At 51.0% G+C, this 19782-nt stretch overlaps 2 protein-coding genes across 11 annotated transcripts in view; one reads left to right on the top strand and one right to left on the bottom strand.

Moving 5' to 3' along the window:
* ATP2A1 (ATPase sarcoplasmic/endoplasmic reticulum Ca2+ transporting 1) overlaps window positions 1-9967 on the top strand; it is a 22370-nt gene extending 12403 nt beyond the window's left edge. For 4 of the 6 annotated variants that reach the window (XM_078152535.1, XM_021006883.2, XM_078152536.1 and 1 more), the window contains 17 exons: window positions 482-562; window positions 1424-1509; window positions 1754-2051; window positions 2369-2535; window positions 3244-3332; window positions 3685-3787; window positions 4097-4228; window positions 5259-5384; window positions 5572-5790; window positions 6153-6488; window positions 6789-7009; window positions 7178-7380; window positions 7677-7762; window positions 7948-8081; window positions 8230-8347; window positions 8602-8719; window positions 9623-9967. In XM_078152535.1, coding sequence (XP_078008661.1) covers window positions 482-562; window positions 1424-1509; window positions 1754-2051; window positions 2369-2535; window positions 3244-3332; window positions 3685-3787; window positions 4097-4228; window positions 5259-5384; window positions 5572-5790; window positions 6153-6488; window positions 6789-7009; window positions 7178-7380; window positions 7677-7762; window positions 7948-8081; window positions 8230-8347; window positions 8602-8719; window positions 9623-9648 — 2543 coding nt within the window. In that variant the 3' untranslated portion in view covers window positions 9649-9967. Of the gene's footprint in view, window positions 1-481; window positions 563-1423; window positions 1510-1753; window positions 2052-2368; window positions 2536-3243; window positions 3333-3684; window positions 3788-4096; window positions 4229-5258; window positions 5385-5571; window positions 5791-6152; window positions 6489-6788; window positions 7010-7177; window positions 7381-7676; window positions 7763-7947; window positions 8082-8229; window positions 8348-8601; window positions 8720-9033; window positions 9080-9622 lie in introns of those variants that run through there. The other 2 variants (XM_078152537.1, XM_021006884.2) reach the window with 2 other exon arrangements.
* RABEP2 (rabaptin, RAB GTPase binding effector protein 2) lies at window positions 9925-19782 on the bottom strand. 5 transcript variants are annotated; one of them, XM_021006887.2, is made up of 15 exons: window positions 19416-19780; window positions 18855-19325; window positions 17566-17772; window positions 15250-15407; window positions 14042-14161; window positions 13576-13923; window positions 13195-13311; window positions 12990-13088; window positions 12484-12642; window positions 11952-12129; window positions 11798-11809; window positions 11639-11694; window positions 11480-11548; window positions 11099-11215; window positions 9925-10681 (listed from the first exon to the last, which is right to left on the bottom strand). In XM_021006887.2, the coding sequence occupies exons 2-15, from the start codon at window positions 18919-18921 to the stop codon at window positions 10580-10582; spliced, it is 1809 nt and encodes a 602-aa protein (XP_020862546.1). In that variant the 5' UTR covers window positions 18922-19325; window positions 19416-19780; the 3' UTR covers window positions 9925-10579. The 5 variants fall into 5 exon arrangements, with proteins under 5 accessions (XP_020862546.1, XP_078008664.1, XP_078008665.1 ...); XM_078152538.1 differs by having other exon boundaries at window positions 11480-11551; window positions 19416-19779; XM_078152539.1 differs by lacking the exon at window positions 11480-11548 and having other exon boundaries at window positions 19416-19779.

Genomic DNA, 19782 nt, shown 5'->3' with positions numbered 1-19782 from the left:
TGACTATTCACATCTTTAATCATCCACGCCAATGTGCTGGGTATGAGGTGAACCTTCAGAATTGTTTTGATTCACATCTCTTTTATTATGAGTGATTTCGAACAATCTTTTATATGGTTTTTCATAGTTTCCAGTTTTTTAGGGGGAAATGTTTGTTTATCTCCTGTGACCACTGGGGAATGGTTCTTGGTCTTATCTATTTGTGATAGTTTCTTATATACCTTGAATTTCAGACCCTTATCAGAGATATTTAATACAAAAAAATTTTTTTTCTGTCAAATATTTCATGTCCTAGCTGCAAATGTAGCCTGGATTTTGTTCATAGTGTACTGTTTCAGTTTCGCTTTATGCATCTTGTTACTAATAAGTTATCCTTTTGTCCCTAGATATATCTTTCTTTCTCCTCTTGTTCCTCCCACAGTTTCCAGGAGTAAAGAAACAAGTTTTTCCTTCCAACTGACTTTTTTTCTTCCCTCCACAGTGGGTGACAAAGTTCCTGCAGATATCCGTATCCTGTCCATCAAATCCACTACCCTTCGGGTTGACCAGTCCATCCTGACAGGTGAGAGGTGGCCTAGGTGAGAGGTTCTACTAGGTGGAAGAAGAGACAAGGTCTTTGAATGAGAAAGAGAGGAGAAAGATAAAATCTTGGAAACACAGAGGGATAGAGATCCTCAGGATAGGGGAAAATGACAAATGACTAGATCCTTCGCAGGGTTTCTGGTGGCCACTGTCCTTTGTTTCAGTGTTTTCCAAACTTTTCCAGTTTGTGACATCTGAGGGTCTATTGGGATACATGAGAGGTGTGGGGAGGAGGAGGGAGTGTTATCTCCTCACCTGTCCTCAATCCATCTATCTTTACATTCAAATCCCCCACTCCAAACTGCATTATACTCTGTGCAGGTATTTTGACTTCATCCTGTTTTCTTTCTCTAAAATATCTATTTCTCTCCTTACTTCAAAAACTGGCATGGAGGAAAGCTAGGATGTTGTTATACCTCAAAGGACCCCGACAAATTGTTTGGAAAATAATATCCTGTTTCTCATAGACTTTTAGAGCTGGAAAGAACCTTAGAGATCATCCTGTCCAACCTCTTTCTCCATGGAGGAGGAAGGGCAGGGAATTGGTGGGAGTCCCTCTTCAGGCTGAGGGAGTCCAGGACTTAAGCAAGGGTGTCTCCTACCAGAGTATGCTTCAACCTGACTCTTTTAAACCATGATCTGTCCCTTAGTGATAGAAAACAAGTGGGAGTCCTTGGGAAAGAGGACAAGTTTCTTAATTCCTGGAGCCATTTGAGCTTAATGAGGGAGCACTGACAGAATGATGTTCCTTGGAGTAGGCTTACTCCAAGAAGGAGAGGAGCAATGTAAAACCAGAAGGATGAAACAGAATCAGGTTAACTCTCTTGCCCCTTCTCTTTAGGTGAGTCGGTGTCTGTCATCAAGCACACAGATCCCGTCCCTGACCCACGAGCTGTCAACCAGGACAAGAAGAATATGCTTTTCTCGGTGAGTGTCTCGGACTCAGCTGTGGCACACTGGCACTGGAGGAGCAGTGGGCCAGGGCTATCCCTCTGGAGTGTGGGAGGTGGTGGGAGATGAGGGAATTGTGTCAGGGTGAAGGTTGGAGAATCCTCACCAGTCCTTCCCAGAGTGTGCCCATCTTCCAGTGAGATCAGAGGCCTCTGTGGGGCATGGGAGATGGTGCCGTCCCCCTGGCCTGATTTATCTGTGTCTGGTCCCCACCTCCCAGGGCACCAACATTGCAGCAGGAAAGGCAGTAGGTATTGTGGCAACCACCGGAGTGAGCACAGAGATTGGGAAAATTCGGGACCAGATGGCAGCCACGGAGCAGGATAAAACGCCCCTGCAGCAGAAACTGGATGAGTTTGGGGAGCAGCTGTCTAAGGTCATCTCTTTGATCTGCGTGGCCGTCTGGCTCATCAACATCGGCCACTTCAATGACCCTGTCCACGGGGGCTCCTGGTTCCGCGGTGCCATCTACTACTTCAAGATAGCTGTGGCCTTGGCTGTGGCGGCCATTCCCGAAGGTGTGAGAAACCTCCTTTACATCCCCTTTGCTTCCCCATCACCCCATCTGCCTGCTGTCTGTCCTGCCTACTGAGTTCTGTCCCTTAGCCGTTCCCTCTGCGCCCCCACCTGGCCCTAAATGGAAGAACGTCATCTGTTCCCTAATGTGCCCAATTCGCCTCATTGTCTGGTCATGCCTTAGCACAACGGCTTCTTTCCAGGGTACCATGATGTACCTGGGATGGCACCACAGCAGGCCCTTTATTTTCCTATTATCTCTCATGACTGCCCCTTCTAGGGACTCCCCTCACTCCTTACCCCCTCATCTGACCTCCAGGTCTGCCGGCTGTCATCACCACCTGTCTGGCCCTGGGCACCCGTCGGATGGCAAAAAAGAATGCAATTGTGAGGAGCCTGCCCTCTGTGGAAACTCTGGGCTGCACCTCAGTCATCTGCTCTGATAAGACAGGCACCCTCACCACCAACCAGATGTCTGTCTGCAAGGTCAGTGGACGGATCCCCCGTGGATTCTGGGAGGGCAGTTAACCCTTGGCTCCCAGTGATTGGGGTGGGATAAGGTGTCAGATTAGCACTCCCCCCACTTTACCCCTTATTACTTGCAACCACTTATTTTGCCCTTGAAAAAGCATTAACTGAAGGTGGCACTGATACTTAGTATGCAGAGTCGACCGAGGTCACCCTTTCTCTGTGTTCACCCTATAGAAGGAGAGGGCCCTTCCCTCTCAACCCAGCCGCTCTCACTGCCTCCCAGGCAGGCCACTTCCCTGGCTCAGCTTCGAAAACAGAATAGATTGATGTTAACTTTAGAATACTCACTGTTATAAATAAGACTCCATCCTTGCCCTGATTACAGAGTGTAAGGAAAGCTTGAGGGAAATTTGGTGGGGGAGGATTAAGGTGAGCTAAAAGCATATGCACGCTTGATGCCTGCTCATACCACCATTAGTCTGGGAAATATGGGAGAGGGGAGAAATACTTCCCTTAATACTGACAGCTAACTTCTTTGTTGTATGTCTAATTCCAGGAGTGAGCTTAGGGCATTTTTAGAGAGAAGGGAGATGCCAAGAATTAGATATCTGTCTAGATAGTGAAGGTTACCCATCTTGCTGACTGCATCCAGTCTTGGTTGCCTAATCAGATCTGAGGGAGGCTCTTTCTTAACCATTCTGTCTCCCCTTTTCCCTCCTGCAGATGTTTGTCATTGATAAGATCGATGGGGATTTCTGCTCTCTGAATGAATTTACCATCACTGGTTCCACTTATGCCCCTGAGGGTGAAGTGTAAGTGGCCAAGATTTCCCTCCCCACCCTTCAGATTATCCCTTTTTCCTTCAGCCTTGTCTTTCTTCCATATAACCCTTTTGCCTAGAATCTCTCTCTCTCTGGGTCCTACATTCAATCACTGTTTCTTTTACCTTCCTCTGCTATTTTTGTCTTCTCCTTCCCTTCCCCTCCAGACTTACTCTCTCCTACCTTCCCTGTCCTATGTTCCATGGGTTACCCACCACTTTTCTTTACTATCCCTTTCTGACCACCTGTTCACTGCTTTTCCAATCCACCCCATTCCCTGTCCTTCTCTGCCTTTCCCTTTCCCTCTGTTTTCCCCTTCATGCTCCCTCCCAACCCCCCACAGCTTGAAGAACGATAAGCCAGTGCGGGCAGGTCAGTACGATGGGCTGGTGGAGCTGGCCACCATCTGTGCCCTCTGCAATGACTCCTCCTTGGACTTCAATGAGGTGAGGACCATGAATAACCTCAGTTCCCAAGCTAAACTCCTACTCAGTGATTGCCCTCCAGCCAGCACAAAGGGAAATCCAAGGAAAAAGTGGGAGAAGCTGAATTCTTTCCTGGTTTGGGGTGGGATGGGAGGAAATGGTAGGTTTCCACCTCCCTTTTCTCTCTCTCTCTCTCTAAGCATTATTAATAGGAGTTGTATTTGTTCTCCTGTGTGTGTGTGTGTGTGTGTGTGTGTGAGGAGAAGATGGGTATCTGGGGAATGGAAAACATTCTCTAACCATTTCTACTGTTACTTCTACTCACATCAGTCCAAAGGTGTTTATGAGAAGGTTGGGGAGGCTACAGAGACGGCACTCACCACCCTGGTGGAGAAGATGAATGTTTTCAACACAGATGTGAGAAGTCTCTCCAAGGTGGAGAGGGCCAATGCCTGCAACTCTGTGAGTCTAAGAAGCTCCCTTCAACCATGGGGGGTGGGGCATTAGGAAGGACACAAAACTCGAGTCACAATTGAGTTTGAATTCTAGCTCCAGTACTTACTCCATGTGCAGCCATTCTAATTGGGAATAATAATATTTATCTACCCCAACAGGGTCATTGTGAGGACAGCATTTTATAAACCTTAGAGGGCACAGAAATATGAGTTACCATGATTGTTTCTAACCCCTTTCTGCCCTTCATAGTACATTTTAAAGACCATTTCCTCGTGGAGATGAACAGAATTGGTTTCCATTCTTGTTTTTTTTCTTTCCTTTTTTTTTTGTGACTTGCCCAGGGTCACAGCTAGTAAGTGTCAAGTGTCTGAGGCTGGGTTCGAACTTGGGTCCTTCTGACTCCAAGGCCAGATATCCACTGTGCCACCTAACTACCCCAGTAGCTTTCCATTCTTTAAAATGTTTGGCAGGAAGACCATTATTTCCCCAAATCACTTCCTACTTCCAGGCTAAATAATCTCATTTCCTTTCACTTTTACTCCTACATCATATTCTTAACTTGTTAAGGCATTTTTATGGCTCTAGCCTGTTTATGTTGTGCTCTAAATGAGACATGATGCTGATACAGTGAAGGACTTTTTTCCCCTCTTTATCCTATCTGCATAGGCATCATAGCCTAGTGGTTAGAGTGCAGGGCTTAGAATCAGAAAGCCATGGCTTCAAATCCCACCTCTGAAACTTAGTAGTGTTCCTCTCAGAAGTTACTTAGCTTCTCTGGGTGCTTCACACAGACCCCTAGGACTGGGAGAGGAAATTCTCTACACTGAAGAAAATCCCTGTATGAAGGACCGAACTTAGTTCTACACTAATACTTCTGGGCTGTGGTCTTCTGTGGTCTCCAGACTTCTGTGGTCTGTGGTGTAACCTGATTTCATGATGCTGTCTCATCGTCTTCCTCCCCACTCCACCCCAGCCAATCTATGTCTAATCTCCGCGTGAACTCAAACCCAACCTCTTTCCCCCTCCACTTTTCCAGGTGATCCGCCAGCTGATGAAGAAGGAATTCACCTTGGAATTTTCCCGTGACAGGAAGTCCATGTCTGTCTATTGTTCCCCAGCCAAGTCTTCCCGGGCTGCTGTGGGAAACAAGATGTTTGTCAAGGTTAGAGCCCAGAGTGGTACTATTAACTGCTCCCTGGGCCCCAGGAAAGGCCCTCCCCCTCTGTTACCAAAAGCCCAACTGGTCTCCTGTCCTTTGCAGTGGTAGGCCGAGCTGTCACCTTACTTTATACTCTTTCACGTTCTTGAGGAAGAGCAGAGGTTTCTAAGGTCTATTTCTTTTCTTTTAGGGTGCTCCTGAGGGGGTCATTGACCGTTGTAATTACGTGCGAGTTGGCACAACAAGGGTGCCACTAACAATGCCAGTGAAGGACAAAATCATGTCTGTGATCAAGGAGTGGGGCACAGGCCGGGATACCTTACGCTGCTTGGCCCTGGCCACCCGGGACACTCCACCCAGGCGAGAGGAGATGTCACTAGAAGATTCTGGCAAGTTCTTAGAATATGAGGTGAGTTAGAGAGTGACTTCCCCTGACTCCAACCCTACATAGTTTCACTTTTCTCCTGGTTTGACCCACCCTCTGAGCCACTATTAAAAGCACAGACTTGGAGGTGAATGACATTTCTGTTTAACTTTTGTGTCCCTGTGTCACACCTCTTATCCCCCATTTTCCCATCCTCATGCTCACTCTGCCCCCCTGGTAAATCTGGGTTCTCTGGAAGATGTACTAGTTTTCCACCCAACTATTCTTCAGATGGATTTGTTAGGTCGGGGAACTCTCTTCCCCATGGCTGTCCTGAATTACTTCCTATCTCTGTTTCCCCTTACATTTCTGTCTGAGCTCAGAATCCTTTTGTTCTGTCTTCTCAGGTGGATCTGACATTTGTTGGGGTAGTGGGGATGTTGGATCCACCCCGCAAAGAGGTCACAGGGTCTATCCAGTTGTGCCGTGATGCGGGAATCCGAGTCATCATGATCACAGGTGACAATAAGGGTACAGCTATCGCCATCTGCCGGCGCATTGGCATCTTCGGGGAGAATGAGGAGGTGACAGGCCGAGCCTATACAGGTCGGGAATTTGACGATCTGCCCCTGGGAGAGCAGCGGGACGCCTGTCGCCGCGCCTGCTGCTTTGCCCGTGTTGAACCTTCCCACAAGTCTAAGATCGTTGAGTACCTGCAGTCCTTCGATGAGATCACTGCAATGGTGAGGACTTGGGGGGCAGAGTGGGGAGGTAGGGGGAGGGACAGGGACCTGGGGGGAGGTACGGTAAAGGGCTCTCAGATCCTCTGATGAGACTATAGTGATGGGGGTGCAGAGAAGAGCCATGGGAACGGAGGAGACAGCCAGAATGAGAGTGAGGGAATGGCATGAGGAACTGGGAGAATATGGTGAGGACAATGAAGTGGGACGTATAAAGCAGTTGGATAAGAGTAGCGTGTCGGCTGTCTGAAGCTGGTCAGTTCCGGGTTCCTTTGAGTACACATGCATCTCCTCACCCTGCAGACTGGGGATGGTGTGAATGATGCCCCAGCTCTGAAGAAGGCCGAGATTGGTATTGCCATGGGCTCTGGTACTGCTGTGGCCAAGACTGCATCGGAGATGGTGCTGGCAGATGACAACTTCTCCACCATCGTGGCTGCCGTAGAGGAAGGCAGGGCCATTTACAACAACATGAAGCAGTTTATCCGATACCTCATTTCCTCCAACGTTGGGGAGGTCGTCTGGTGAGCTACTTTCATGAGGGGGAGAGGGGAGAGTCAAGAGCTGGGGAGATAGCACATCTTCAAATGCAGTAGCTGGGGAAAGAGAGGGAAGTCCTTCTCTTCTTCAGAAGAAGAGGCCTGGTAATCAGAGTGACTGACTTCCACCACCCCCTTTTCCTTCTCCTGCAGTATCTTCCTTACAGCAGCCTTGGGACTACCTGAAGCCCTGATCCCTGTACAACTGTTGTGGGTAAATCTGGTGACTGATGGGCTTCCAGCCACAGCCCTGGGCTTCAACCCTCCAGATCTGGATATCATGGACCGTCCCCCAAGAAGTCCCAAGGAGCCCCTTATTAGCGGCTGGCTGTTCTTCCGCTACATGGCTATTGGGGGTGAGGATCCCTTCTCCTATAACCCTATCTTTCTCCCCTCACCACCAGTTCCCAATCCTTTGTCAGTAACTCCTTTTGAGAACTTCTCTGTCCCATAGGGCTTAACTCCACTTCTACCAGGGACATCAGTTCCCACTGTTTCTAGCTCCTGTTTCTTCCCATATGGCCCATCTCTGGGCTTCTGAATCTTCAGCCATCTCTCTCTCATTGCCGCACCCTCTCCCCTACCCCCGACCCTGGCTGGTTCCCCATTCCTTTCTGTAACCTTCCTTTTCTGTCTTCTCCTTTCCCTCTAGGTTATGTGGGTGCAGCCACAGTAGGCGCAGCAGCTTGGTGGTTCTTGTATGCCGATGATGGGCCTCGTGTCACCTATAGCCAGCTGGTGAGGAGGGGAATGGCTAGCTGTTGGATGGGCTGGTTCCCCAGAAGAGGACAAAGGAAAGGTGGCAGACCCAGGGAATTATATAGGGGAGATTGTACCACATGAATCAGAAAGAGGGGTGTTCTGAGGCAGCAGTAAGGAAATTATCTCCAGTGCCAAACTCTGATCCTCACTTCACTCTACAGACTCACTTCATGAAGTGCACAGAGGAAAATTCTGACTTTGAGGGTGTGGACTGTGAGGTCTTTGAAGCCCCTGAGCCCATGACCATGGCCTTATCCGTGCTGGTCACCATTGAGATGTGCAATGCTCTCAACAGGTGAGGATGCTGCTCCTTTAGAGTCCCCGTTACCACATCCCCCTTTTCACTGGACACTGTCCTCCTTGTCCCCACTTTTCTGAATTGTTCCTCTGCCTTCCCTGTTCTTTTCCCCACCACTGCCCTTGCTGCTGTCTTCCTACTTCAGCCTCTCAGAGAACCAGTCCCTACTTCGGATGCCCCCCTGGGTGAACATCTGGCTCCTTGGCTCCATTTGCCTCTCCATGTCTCTCCATTTCCTTATCCTTTACGTCGATCCCCTACCGGTGAGAAAGTCCTGTGCCCTGAAGTCACAAGTAATCTACTTTCCCTTGGACTCAGGTCCTTGGGCCAGGGTTCATTGAAGGATGATAGGGCTGTCAAGGGGGTGAAGAGAACACGGGGACTAGGTGGAGATGTTGATCTCAGCCCTGGGTCCTGTGCAAGAACGTAGTTGGGTTTTCTGACCTTCCTCCTGGGATCCCTTAGCCAGACCAGGGATAGTATCACAGGCTGTCGCTCACTTTGGGCCCATCCACAGATGATTTTCAAACTGCGGGCGTTGGATGTAACCCAATGGCTGATGGTTCTCAAGATCTCACTGCCTGTCATCGGTCTGGATGAAATCCTCAAGTTTGTTGCCCGGAACTACCTAGAGGGTAAGTTGTCTCCCATCCCAAGCACCTTGAGACCCTAACTCTCCAGGGCTGCAGGTGCAGCCCCTCTGCGCTGCTCCATGTCCCTCTCTCCCTCTTCCCCCTCAAAAATCTTCCTTTCCAGGTGGAAATATGTCTCCCAAGCTCTGACCAGACCTGTGTCTGCAAAGGAACAAATCAGATCTCTTATTTCTTCTGTTTCCTCCTAACCTTGGTCCAATCTCCACGTCCTCTCACCCTAAACTGTTGGCGTCTCAGTCCCATCCTCTACCCCCTTCTATCGCTAACTCGATTCTCTCTGTCCTCTCTGGCTGTAGGGTAACCTGTTTTTCCCTCCTTCATCTCTTTGAATCCGTGTCACAGGTATCACCCTCCTCTTCCCTTTCCTTCATCTCCTCCAAGCTGCTGTCCCCTGCCTGCCCCTTCCCACCTCCCTTGATCCTTTCAGTCCCTTGCGCCTGCTGCGCCATGCTGGAGCCTAATCTGCTGCTGTCCAAGAGAATGGGGCTGCTGATGCACTTTGTGGAAGTTCTGGACTTCCTTGGTCTTCCTTGGAGGTTGTCCTCTTCTCCCAACCCTGGGAGTTCTGTGATCTTACACTGCGCTGAGCGGGGCAGGGCTGAGAGCTGCTCATGGGCATGCATGGGGGATGACTGGGAAAGTGGCAAAGATGGAGACAGGGAGAGGTGAGTATGGAGAGGGGAAGAGCATAGGGGGGAAAGGATCCAGAGAATGAGCCCCTTTTCAAGAAAGGGTCACACCTGCAGGTGAGTGCTGTCCCTCTAAGAGAGGGTCCCAGGGCTTGCAGAGGTGGGTAGAAATCACACTAGGGTAGTGGATAGTCTTTTCTCCCCCAACCCTCTTTATCCCTATCCCTTCACTCATCCCTTTCCATTCTCTTTCTAGATCCAGAAGATGAAAGAAGGAAGTAACCAGCCCCCTGGTCCCCAATCCCCTTCACAGCCACTTTCTCCCCACCCTGGTAGAGAAATACATCTTCAGCGGGTGATGTGGCACAGCCTCCCAGGATCCTCTCCCCAAAGCCATTCCTCCCCTCTTCTCCCGTCTGTTCCCTCCCAGTCCCCCTTTCATTTTTCTGTTTATAAAACACCACTTCAACCCTCTATCCCTCTTCCCACCTCAGGCTCCCTTCCTCTTTTTACCCACCCACTGGCCCTGCCGCAGGGGCTGTAGGGACAAGGCGACCCTCTAAGCTGCTAATTTATTGACATTAAAGGAGAGTAAACTCTGGCCTAGACTTCCATGTATGAGAACAAAAGCAAATCTGGTTAAGTCACGTATGAGAGCACGTTAGTGTAATGCACACGTGAAAGCGGCTGTGGCCAGGATGCATCCTACACATATTGAGGTTTCACCATTACCCCCAGGGCACTGCAGAGGGGAGTGGGAAGAGGGAAGGGCTGCTACAACAAAGATGGGGGGAGCGGGGGGGGGGTAACAGTCCATGGGACCAAAGGGTTCACAAGCTGAATTAGTGTCAGTCTTGGCTGAAGGGCAGTGTGGGTTGGGGGCCCTAGTGGGAAGAGCTTCAAGAACATGCTCTTGGCTTTGGCTGGGGGAGGAGGGCTCATGACCCTCTCTCGCTTGTCATCCCTGAGAGCAGAAAGGCCCATTACTGGCTACGGGGGGGGGGGGCAAGAACTAGATGGGACAGAGCCCCTCCGCTGCTGGCCCAGGGGAGGGGACTGAGTTTTCCTGAGGGGGCAGAAGGCTATGTTTCATTATCCCCAAACCCCAGAAATCCTTGATTTTGCCGGAGTCTAAGAAGGCAGGTTCTTTCCCCAGAGATGTGTGAGGGGGGAGGGGAGACAGCAAGTATTGATGCCCAGCCTCCGGCTGTGTTCAGGTGTCCTTTATGTCCTTCACATCTCTTAGGGGGGTCTCATCCACAATGTTTCGCACCTGGTCCAGTGTCTCTGCCTGGCGAATCCTCTCCAGGCGTACCTGTGGGGGACGGGTTGCGTGAGGCAGAGAAGTGTTCAGCTCTCCCTTCCACCCCCAACTGATAAATCTAAGACTCTTTTCCCTGGTCCTTGGGGGACTATAGTAGCCATCAAGGGAAGTCTGGGGATGGTGCAATCACAAAATGGCAGTGTTATGTAAATCTGAGTAAATTGCTTCATGTTTGGGCCATCTCAGTGGGAAGGAAGGGGACTACAGCTCAAAGGGTCAGCCCAGCTTGGACATCCAGTATTCTGTCACTGTACAGATGTAAGCCTCAGCCGTTGTTTTTCTCTTTGATTCTCTCTCGGCAGCAGCTGGCTGGAGGGGCTGCCTCCTGCAGGGAGTCATGCTCAGTGTAGATGCCTGGTCAGGACACTCCTCCCCACATCACACCCTTACTTGGGCTCCCATTCATACCTGCAGGGCCTGGGACAGCCGAACAAAGTCCCTTTGTACTTGCTCACTCGTCTCCAGCTCAGCCTGAAGCCTTAACACCTTTGCCCTTTGTTCTGAGAGGAGGTTTGTGAGCTGAGCCTGGTAGGGGTGGAAGCAAAGGGAAATGTGTAGCCCTAGACGTCAGGTCATCTACCCTCCACCCCTGTGGCACCACCAGGACAGGGGAGGAAGAAGAGAAAAGGAGGCACGGGCCAAGCCTGTGGCAGAGGAAACAGCATCACCACCTCCCTATTCCCATACTATGGCCACAGCAGGTGGAGAGAAGAGTGTGAGTGGGGTATGAAAAGCCAGGACATGGGTCTCCCTCTCCACATGAATATAACCTGCCCGGCTTGCTCAGACCTTCTCCTCGGTCCAGCTGACAGCTGGGGGGGGTGGCTGCCTCGAGGGTGCCTGAAGCTGCTGCTCTGCCTGCTGGGGAGGGTGGGGAGAAAGACGACCCCTTTAACTTGCCCCTAGAAACCTCTCCCTCCCACATTCCTGTCCGTCCGAAGCCCTCACCTTGCTCTGCTCCTGCTGGATCCGTTCCATCTCTGTCCTTAGGCTACACAGGGAGGCTGGGAGGTCAGGGGGTCAAAGCAGATCCATTACCTCCCCCATCACCTCCTTCTCCCTCCTTCCATCCCCCTTCTAGCCCAGCCTCTGCCTTCTTATACTCACCCTCCAAAACCTCTGTGTTGTCATGGCAACAGGGGAATGGAAGAAAAGGAGAAGAAAACGGTGTCAACCCTTGGCATCTCTCTCTCCACCTCCCTGGGTGTGTCCGGCACCTTCCCGGAACATGCTGATCCATTTGTGTTGGCCGCCCCCTCACCTGTTTCCTCCCGCTGAACCCTCAACTCCCTCTCTAGACCAGCCCTTGAGGCCGTCTCCTCTTCCAACGCCTCCCTCAGCGTCACAATTTCGATCCGCAGTCGCTCGGCTTCATGCTCCTGGGCACGCTGACATTCCCGGGCTTCTTGCCGGGTGCTCCGTACCAACTGCTGCAGCTCCTGGAAAAGAAAGATGCCAAAGACTGGTGCAGAGGGACAGTGTTAAAGGTCACGACGTGTCACTAGCTGCTCACACGTACTAAAACAGCCGGTTAAGTGGATACCTCAGAAAACAGGAGTGCTAGAAGGAACCTGAGAGATCAACTAGTCTGTTCTCATTTATCAATGAGGAAACTGAGACCCAGAGGGGGAAGTGATTGATTTGCCTCTCCCCAATTTCTCCACATTAGTTTCTTACGGTCAGGGCAGATTCTCCAAGGCAAAAGGTCACTGAACAAGTCCTCCCTACAACCTTGGGAATCGCATCAGAGAACAGTGACTCCCCTACCTTCCCAAGCCCCCTTCTGTCCATACCAGGGCAGACGTGGGCAGCGGCAGCTCCTCTTCTCCCTGCTCTTGCTCCCGAGCCTGGGGGCCTAAAGACAAGGGTTGCCGGCACCGAAGTCCTTGGTTCTCCTCATTCAGTCGCTTTATTTCATAGCAAACACGCTTGTGAGAGGCAGCCAGCTCTGCCTGGGGCCGGGTGAGAGATGTCATTAAAAGGGGGTAATGGGGCTCAGTTACCCCCACTCCTATGGTCGGTGCAGCAGCCTGAGGTCCAAACCCACCCTGATACTCAGGAACTTTTCTCAGGAATACTCCCCAATACTGACCAGTTTCAGTTCCTGAAGACTTGCCCCACCCAACGTCCCACCGCTGGCTTCTCTCCTAACTCACCCCACATTAAGACACTTCTACTACCTACTCAACACTACCTCCTGGGCCCAAGCTTGGGGACCTAGAATGAAAGCCGCCAGCCCCTCCGCAGACTGTTCATCCCTTTTCCCTGAATTCCTGCCCCCAGCCCAAGGTCTCCTCACCATCTGGTGTTGAGCCCTCTCTTGAGCCTGGCTCACAGTCCCCTGCAAGGTCTGTAGAAGCTGCTCTGAGGTCTGCACCTGAGCCAGCAGCACCTGAACCTGGGCAAGGAGAGACAATGTCAAAGAGGCCACCATCGCCAGGGTAGCAAGGATGGAGAGAAGCAGGAAGCCCAGCAGGAACCCGTGGCCTCCGCTCGCTCCCTACCTGCTTGGCACAGTCTTCACTGCTCCGCTTCAGGGCCTCCTGGAGCTCATCCCGTTCTCGCCCAGCGCCCTCGAGCTGCCTCTGAAGCTGCTGCAGAGACTCTTGCTGCTGCCGTCCCTGACACAGAAATCCCCGTCACACAGAAGATGAAGGGAGGCCTGCACACTCAGAAGGCACTTGAAAAATCTTATAACATTCTAGATGGCAAAAGTCTTAGAGATCACTTGGTCCAGTGCCTCGCTTGACAGAGGAAATTTATGCCCTGAGAAGGGAAGTCATTTGCCTAGTGCAGGTCTCCAGGTTCCCAGTACAGGCCTCCTTCCACTACCCCACACAGCCCCCTGTGTCTCCATGCTCCTGTAATCACCCCCTTCGCCTCACCTCAAGCTGCAGCTGCTCCCACTGGTGGTCTGACACAAGCTGATAACCCGGGGGAGGGAGGTAGATGCCTTCAGGAACTAGGGTCCCTGTAGAGACAAGGGAGGCAGTCTCCTCCTGCTCAGGGCTCATGCCCCGGCGTCCTCGGGGCAGGGAAGCGCTGTTGCCAGCACCTCCCAAGGAGAAGGAAGAGATCGAGGCACTGTCATCGCAGTTCCGAGCAAAAACCTCAGCGGCCGCACCCCCATCCACATTCAGATCTTCTGGTGGTTCCAGGGGGGGTGAAGGGTTCCGGGGCAGAGGGAGCAGCTCTGTGGAGCCATGTAAAGAGGGCTGGGGATGGGGACGAGCCTAAGGACATGGGAAAGGGAAGAAGAGAAGTTTGGATGTGAGGCTTCCTTTGGGTTTCCTGTACGGAACTCTCTGCCCACCTTCCCCCAAGTCCTCCTACAGTCCTTCATTCCTTCACCTGGCCTCCCTGGATTTCCTGGATCAGCTCCTCCGCCCTTAGGAGCTTCCCCTTCAGTTCTGCAATCTCCTGCTCCATGGGTAGCACTATCTCCCGAAGCTTCTCTGAATCCTCATGAGCCTAGGGACAGGGAAAGATGGGATAGTTCATCACCAAGGAGTGACCTAACCCCACCCAACTTCCTCCTCCTCCTCCACCTGCCCCTGATTACCACCTGCTTGGAAATCTCCAGTGGCTCCCAGTGCTTACCAAATAAAGTTCAAACACCTGGGCCCCGCACAAAGCCTTCCACAATCTGACCCCTTCCTCATCTGTCTTATTACCTTTTGTGACTGATTATATTTAGAGAGCACGTTAAGGCTTGCAAAGTACCTTCCTCACAATGATTGTAAGAAGGAAGTTAAAATATTATCCCCATTTTACAGGTGGGAGAACTGGGGCTCTGAAAGACTGATATGGTCGCAAAGCTTTTAGGTATCCAAAATTAGATGTGAGTCCAGGTCTGACCTCAAAATCCAGCACTCTTTTCACTATCATCTGCCTACTGTGTACCCTTGCACTTGGCAACTCTCTCCCACTACCATGCCCAACCCACCCTTGAATTCCTACAAATCTGTTAAAGCCCAACTCCAATGTCACTGCCTCTGGGAAGCCTTCCTGGACACTGCTGGCTAGTAATGACTTTCCTCCTAGACTTCACACGGTACCTGCTTGGCAGGTACCCTCTTGTACTGTCTACCACACAGATAACAAACACACTGCCCTCACATTAAAGTGCAAATGGGAAATACTTAGCAAAAGAAGTAAAACTACAATAAAGCTAGATAACAGTAAAATTGAAAACTAAGTCACTATGCTGTGGCTGCAGGAATCCTTACATACAGATTAAAGTCCCCACTTCTATTTGCGTCTGACACACCGGCTCTGCTGCCCGTGTGCCACACATCACCTAAGATGGTTATGTGTGTTCTGGCCCTACCCTCTGCTAGACTGAAGGCCCTATGAGTGCAGGGACTGGATCTTCTCTAAGCTTCATCCCTGTGCCCTTCTCCTCCACCTCACCTAGCTGAGGGTTTGTACAGGTATAATGAAGCTCTGTTGGAGCTTCCCCTTCAAGCTTCTCTCTCTTCCCCCAAAGCTCTACAAACTGGGCTCTTATGCTCCCCCCCCCCGATACCCAAAGGCTTCCTGGAGTCCCCAGTCTCAACCTTTTCCATTTGCTTCTCCAAGGAGTCCAGAGGGTGAGAACGAGAAAGAAGCTGCTTCAGCCGGCTCAGCTCCCTTTCTCTCGCTTCCTGGTCTTGCAACTGCTGTTTCCGCTCTTGCTCCAGAGAAGAGATTCGAGCCTCATAGCTACTAATGGAGTCTTGAAGGAAGGAAGGAAAGAAAATCAGTGTGGAGTGGGGGAAAGAACCCAGGAAACTTGGGGCCAGATTTCATCTCTTCTCCTCACTACCAGTGTGAGCCAGGGCAAGCCACTCCTCTTCGGCTCCTTCACTTTTAAAATGATGGGCCTGGACTAGAGAGATGGCCTTTGAGGTACCTTCTAGCTCTGTGTGTTGGGATCCCATGAAAGTGGGTGGTGGAACGGGGCCAGCCAAACTCAAAATCCCTGAGGGGGAACGACTCTCTTCATTTGTAATGGCTGAATAGGCCTGGGGGTAGGGAAGGTTAGGGAGGTCCCAAGGAAAAGAGGATGCATTGGGGAAAACAGGACTTGGAGGGAGAAAGTAAAGAGATAGAGGGGAGGATGAGAAAAGAGTATCTCTGGATACTCTGGTGGTACCAGAGGCGAAAGGAGGAAGTGCTAGAAAGGGAGCCCTGGGACAAAGGTGACAGTATGTAAGAGTGAAAAGGAACTTCCAGGGGTTAAAAGGGAAGGAACCCTGAAGGGAAAAAAGGCAGAAAGGAAGGTACCTACTTGCCTAAGGTTGCACAGGGGGGTTGGATTAGAGTTGAATCAAACAGCTAGTGACCGAAATGACACTGCCAAAATGCAGGCAGAAATCTCCAAATAAAAACAATAATAATCACAGCTGACAGACATACATTGCTTTTGAATTTACAAGGCACTTTACATGCTGCTGCTGCTGCTGCTGTTTGGTCCTTGGTTCTAGAAGAGGACCATGATGTCAGGGAAGTGATGCCATGACATGCAAGCAAATTGGATTTAAGCGAAGGAGAGCTGTGCAAAATCACCAGCCTCACTTTCTCCTCCATAGCCATCTGAGTCCAGTGGCCAGATATGGATCAGGACAACTGGAGATGGCCCAGATTGGTATGGGGGACTTTGGCCTTTACAACCTAAGGTCTTTAACAGGTCTCAGTTTGACAGGGGCAGCACCCATTCAGTGATGAAGGCTTAATAAGAAATGAGGCAAAGAATGGCCTCTTTAAAAAAAAAAAATAGATCTGGGAAGTGAAGACCCTCAGGGTTTCTGGCCAAAACAGAAACAACTGTTATTTACATACATCTTATTTCAATCTCACAACAATCCTGTGAGACTTTTAATACAAGTATTATTAGCTACATTTTAACAAATAAGGAAACAGGTTGAGGTGAGATTTATGCCAGAATTAGGATTTAAACCTGGGTTTTTCCTATCTCCAAGTCCAGCTCTCTTACATCCCCTCTGAGGAATGATTAGACCAGCAACAAAGGCTGAAGACATGAAAAGGAAAGAGGTTCTGGCAGTCATGTAAAAAGTAAGTTGAAGGCTTTGGTTTGGGTAGAGTCTCCTGGGCTGACTAGAATGGCTTCCATTTTTACAGGCCTTGAGGGTTCACCAAAGTTTACTTTGATTTACTAACAGCTTGAAGCTAGCAGTGTGGACATGGTCTTCAAGCCTCTAGTTGCAAGGCCCAGATCTGATCTGAAACAAGGCAGGACCTCTGCCTTGTTCTTTCGGGTTCATCTGAGCTCTTGAGGTCAAAAGCAACTTTACATAAGAGAGAGGGCAGAGTACTCCACTTGGACTTGGAGGAGATCTGGCTTTGGAATCAGCTTTGGATACTTCCTAGCTGTGTGACCACAAGCGGTGTGACCCATAATTTCTCTGAGGCTCAGGAAGCTCTAAATAAGACTCTTAAGTTACAAACTGGTTGCATTTCAGTTGGTAAAGTGATAAAAGTCCTGATAAAGACTGATTTATTTCAGTAAAGTCACAGGTAATACTTCAAAAGGCTGCTGTGAGAATCTAATGAGATAATATTTATGAAGTCATTTAGCTATATACCTTTGGTTATATACATATCAGTAACTGCACTTCTTTCTATAAAGCCACCATAAAGGTACTTGCTTTTATATCTACAGCCCAAGAGAAACCATCTACTTAGGACATATGCTAAGGAAGGAGTTACATAAAAGACGAGGGAGAACAGGGTCAAGGAAGAGAAAAAAAAATGAGGGTTTGAGGAAGACAGAGACTCTGGGAGAAGCTGGGAATATTCAAGTCGAGGTCTGAAGGGCTCCCCTCAAAAGCGGGGGGGGGAGTGTCACAAGGAAGAGGAGCTAAGAGCCTCACCTTTGAGGATGGTCTGCAGGGATGCCACCTCCTCCCGGCACTGCCTCTGGACCTCGGCCACAGCCTCGGCTTTGGTACTTTCACTCACCTCCGCCACCGCCTTCATGTTCTCCATCTCTGCCAGGGCTGCCCCGAGCTGGGCTTTCAGCTTTCCCAGCTCTCCGGCCTCTGCCTCCCAACTGTCGCCTGTCATTGTTGGGGTTGGTTCTGCAAAGGTCACTTCACTGAGAATCCCCTCGCCCCAAGCCTCCCACCTACGTTTAAGCCCCATTCTGACAATGGAAGACCCTAACCTCCCCAGCAGGTCTCTCTCCAAGTGCCTGATCCTCCCCCCTTACTCCTGCTCCTCCCATTTTCCACAAGCAGCTTCTTTCCAACATCATCCCTACAAGTCCCCTTCTCCACAAGTCCCACCCCTTACACAAAGCTTCCCCTTAGCTATGCTTCTTTTCCCAAACCCCAACTTTATCAAATGCCCCATCTGCTCCCTAGAAATGCTCCTTTTTTCTAAAGCACCCTCCCTCTGCAGGAGCCCCACTTTTCCCCCAAAGCTGTGCCTATCACTCAAAACCCCAATCTCAACTAGGCTCCAAGTCCCAAAGCTCCACCCCTCACCTAAAGTCCCTGTCACTCTCCATAAGCCCTACCCTCTCCCCAGCAAAACTCCTCTTCTAGTCCCACCTTTCCCCAGGAATCCCTTTCCCCACAAAAGCTCGGCTCCTCACTCAAAGCCCCACCCACTTTCCACAAGCCCCACCCACTTCCCAACTAGGCCCCTTTCCCCAAAGCCTCACCCACTCCCACAAGCTCCACCCTTCCCCATAAGTCCCACCTACTCCCCAGCTTTGCTTCCCCCAAACTCCACCTCTCTTTCAAAGCCCCACCCACTGTACACAAGCTCCACCCTTCCCCTCTCGCAACCTCCCCACTCCCCCTATATTTTTGCCGAAACCCCACCCCTTCTCAAGTCCCACTTTCCCCAAGGCTCCGCCCCCAAAACACAAGTCCCACCCACTCCCCTCCCACAAGATAAGCCCCGCCCTTTCCCCTTCTGTCCCACCTCCTTGCCTGACCTTCACCCACGTGCCTTTTCTCAACTCACCGCCCCGCCCCTTTCCGAACGGCCACCTCTGGGTCCCTCCCTTCTCTCGCCCCCCCTCCTCCGGGGAAGCTCCGCCCCCTTCTCCCTTCCTACTCTATCCCCTTTCCTGGGTCTCTCTTCCCGTCCTCTCCCCTTAGTCGCCAGCCTCCCGGCCTCTTAGGGCACAGGCGCTCGCTCCCTCCCGTACCAGCCGGTGGCTGCGGCTGCCCGTCCTCGCCCGCAGTTGCAGTTGCATTTGCCGCTACCGCCGCCATTGCCAGAGCTCAAACCCTGGTTTCGCACTCTCAGGCTGCAGCCCGTCGCTCCTTCCGGGTCCGCTCGGGTGTTTCCGGATACACTCGGGTGTTTCCGGGTCCGCTCGGGAGGTTCCGGATGGTCCTCTCCGACCCAGCGAGCAGAGCAGCAGGGGGTGGTTCTGCCCACCCTCGTGGGGGTGATGGTGGTGATGGTGGTGGTGGTGGCGGTGGCGCGGCTGCTGCTGCTGCTGCTCCTTTGCGAAATCCAGGCAGACTTCTAGAGGAAACCAGGCTTCCGCAGGATTCCTTCTCCCGCTTTCAGCTTGCAGAAATTTCTCGTCTTTCCAGGCTTAAAGTCCCCACTCCTTAAAGTGCAGCCCCCGGGCCATTCCAGCGCATAGAGATCCAGCTCCCCAGAGTAGCTGTGGGAAAAAGGGCATTGGATTTAGACCTGGGCTCGAATTCTACCTCTGTGACTTCCTGGCTGTGTGAGTCAGGGCAGGTCACCTTACCTCTCTGTGCCTTGTTTTCTTCCCTTCTAAACTACCTACCTCACTAGGTTGTTGTGAGGTCCTTTACATACTTGTACACACCCTATTATACATTACCATTTACTTCTCCCTCCCTCATGGCACTTATTTATCGTAGTCTTCGTATATTAGAGACAGCTAAGTGGTGCCGGGGGTAGAGCCGTAGGCCCGCAGTCAGTGTTCAAATCCAGCCTCAGACACTTACTGCGTGTGTGACCTTGGGCAAGTCAGGTCTGTTGTAATAATAGCACCTACCACTGAGGGTTATTGTGAAGATGAAATGAGATAATACTTCTAAAGAGCCTGGCAGATAATAGGCGCTATATAAATGCTTATTAGCTTGCTTTCC

The sequence above is a fragment of the Phascolarctos cinereus genome, unplaced genomic scaffold, assembly GCF_003287225.1.
Source record: "Phascolarctos cinereus isolate Bilbo 61053 unplaced genomic scaffold, phaCin_HiC Scaffold_4;HRSCAF=312, whole genome shotgun sequence".
Lineage (NCBI taxonomy): Eukaryota > Metazoa > Chordata > Mammalia > Diprotodontia > Phascolarctidae > Phascolarctos > Phascolarctos cinereus.
This window is presented reverse-complemented; position numbering and strand designations above follow the sequence as displayed.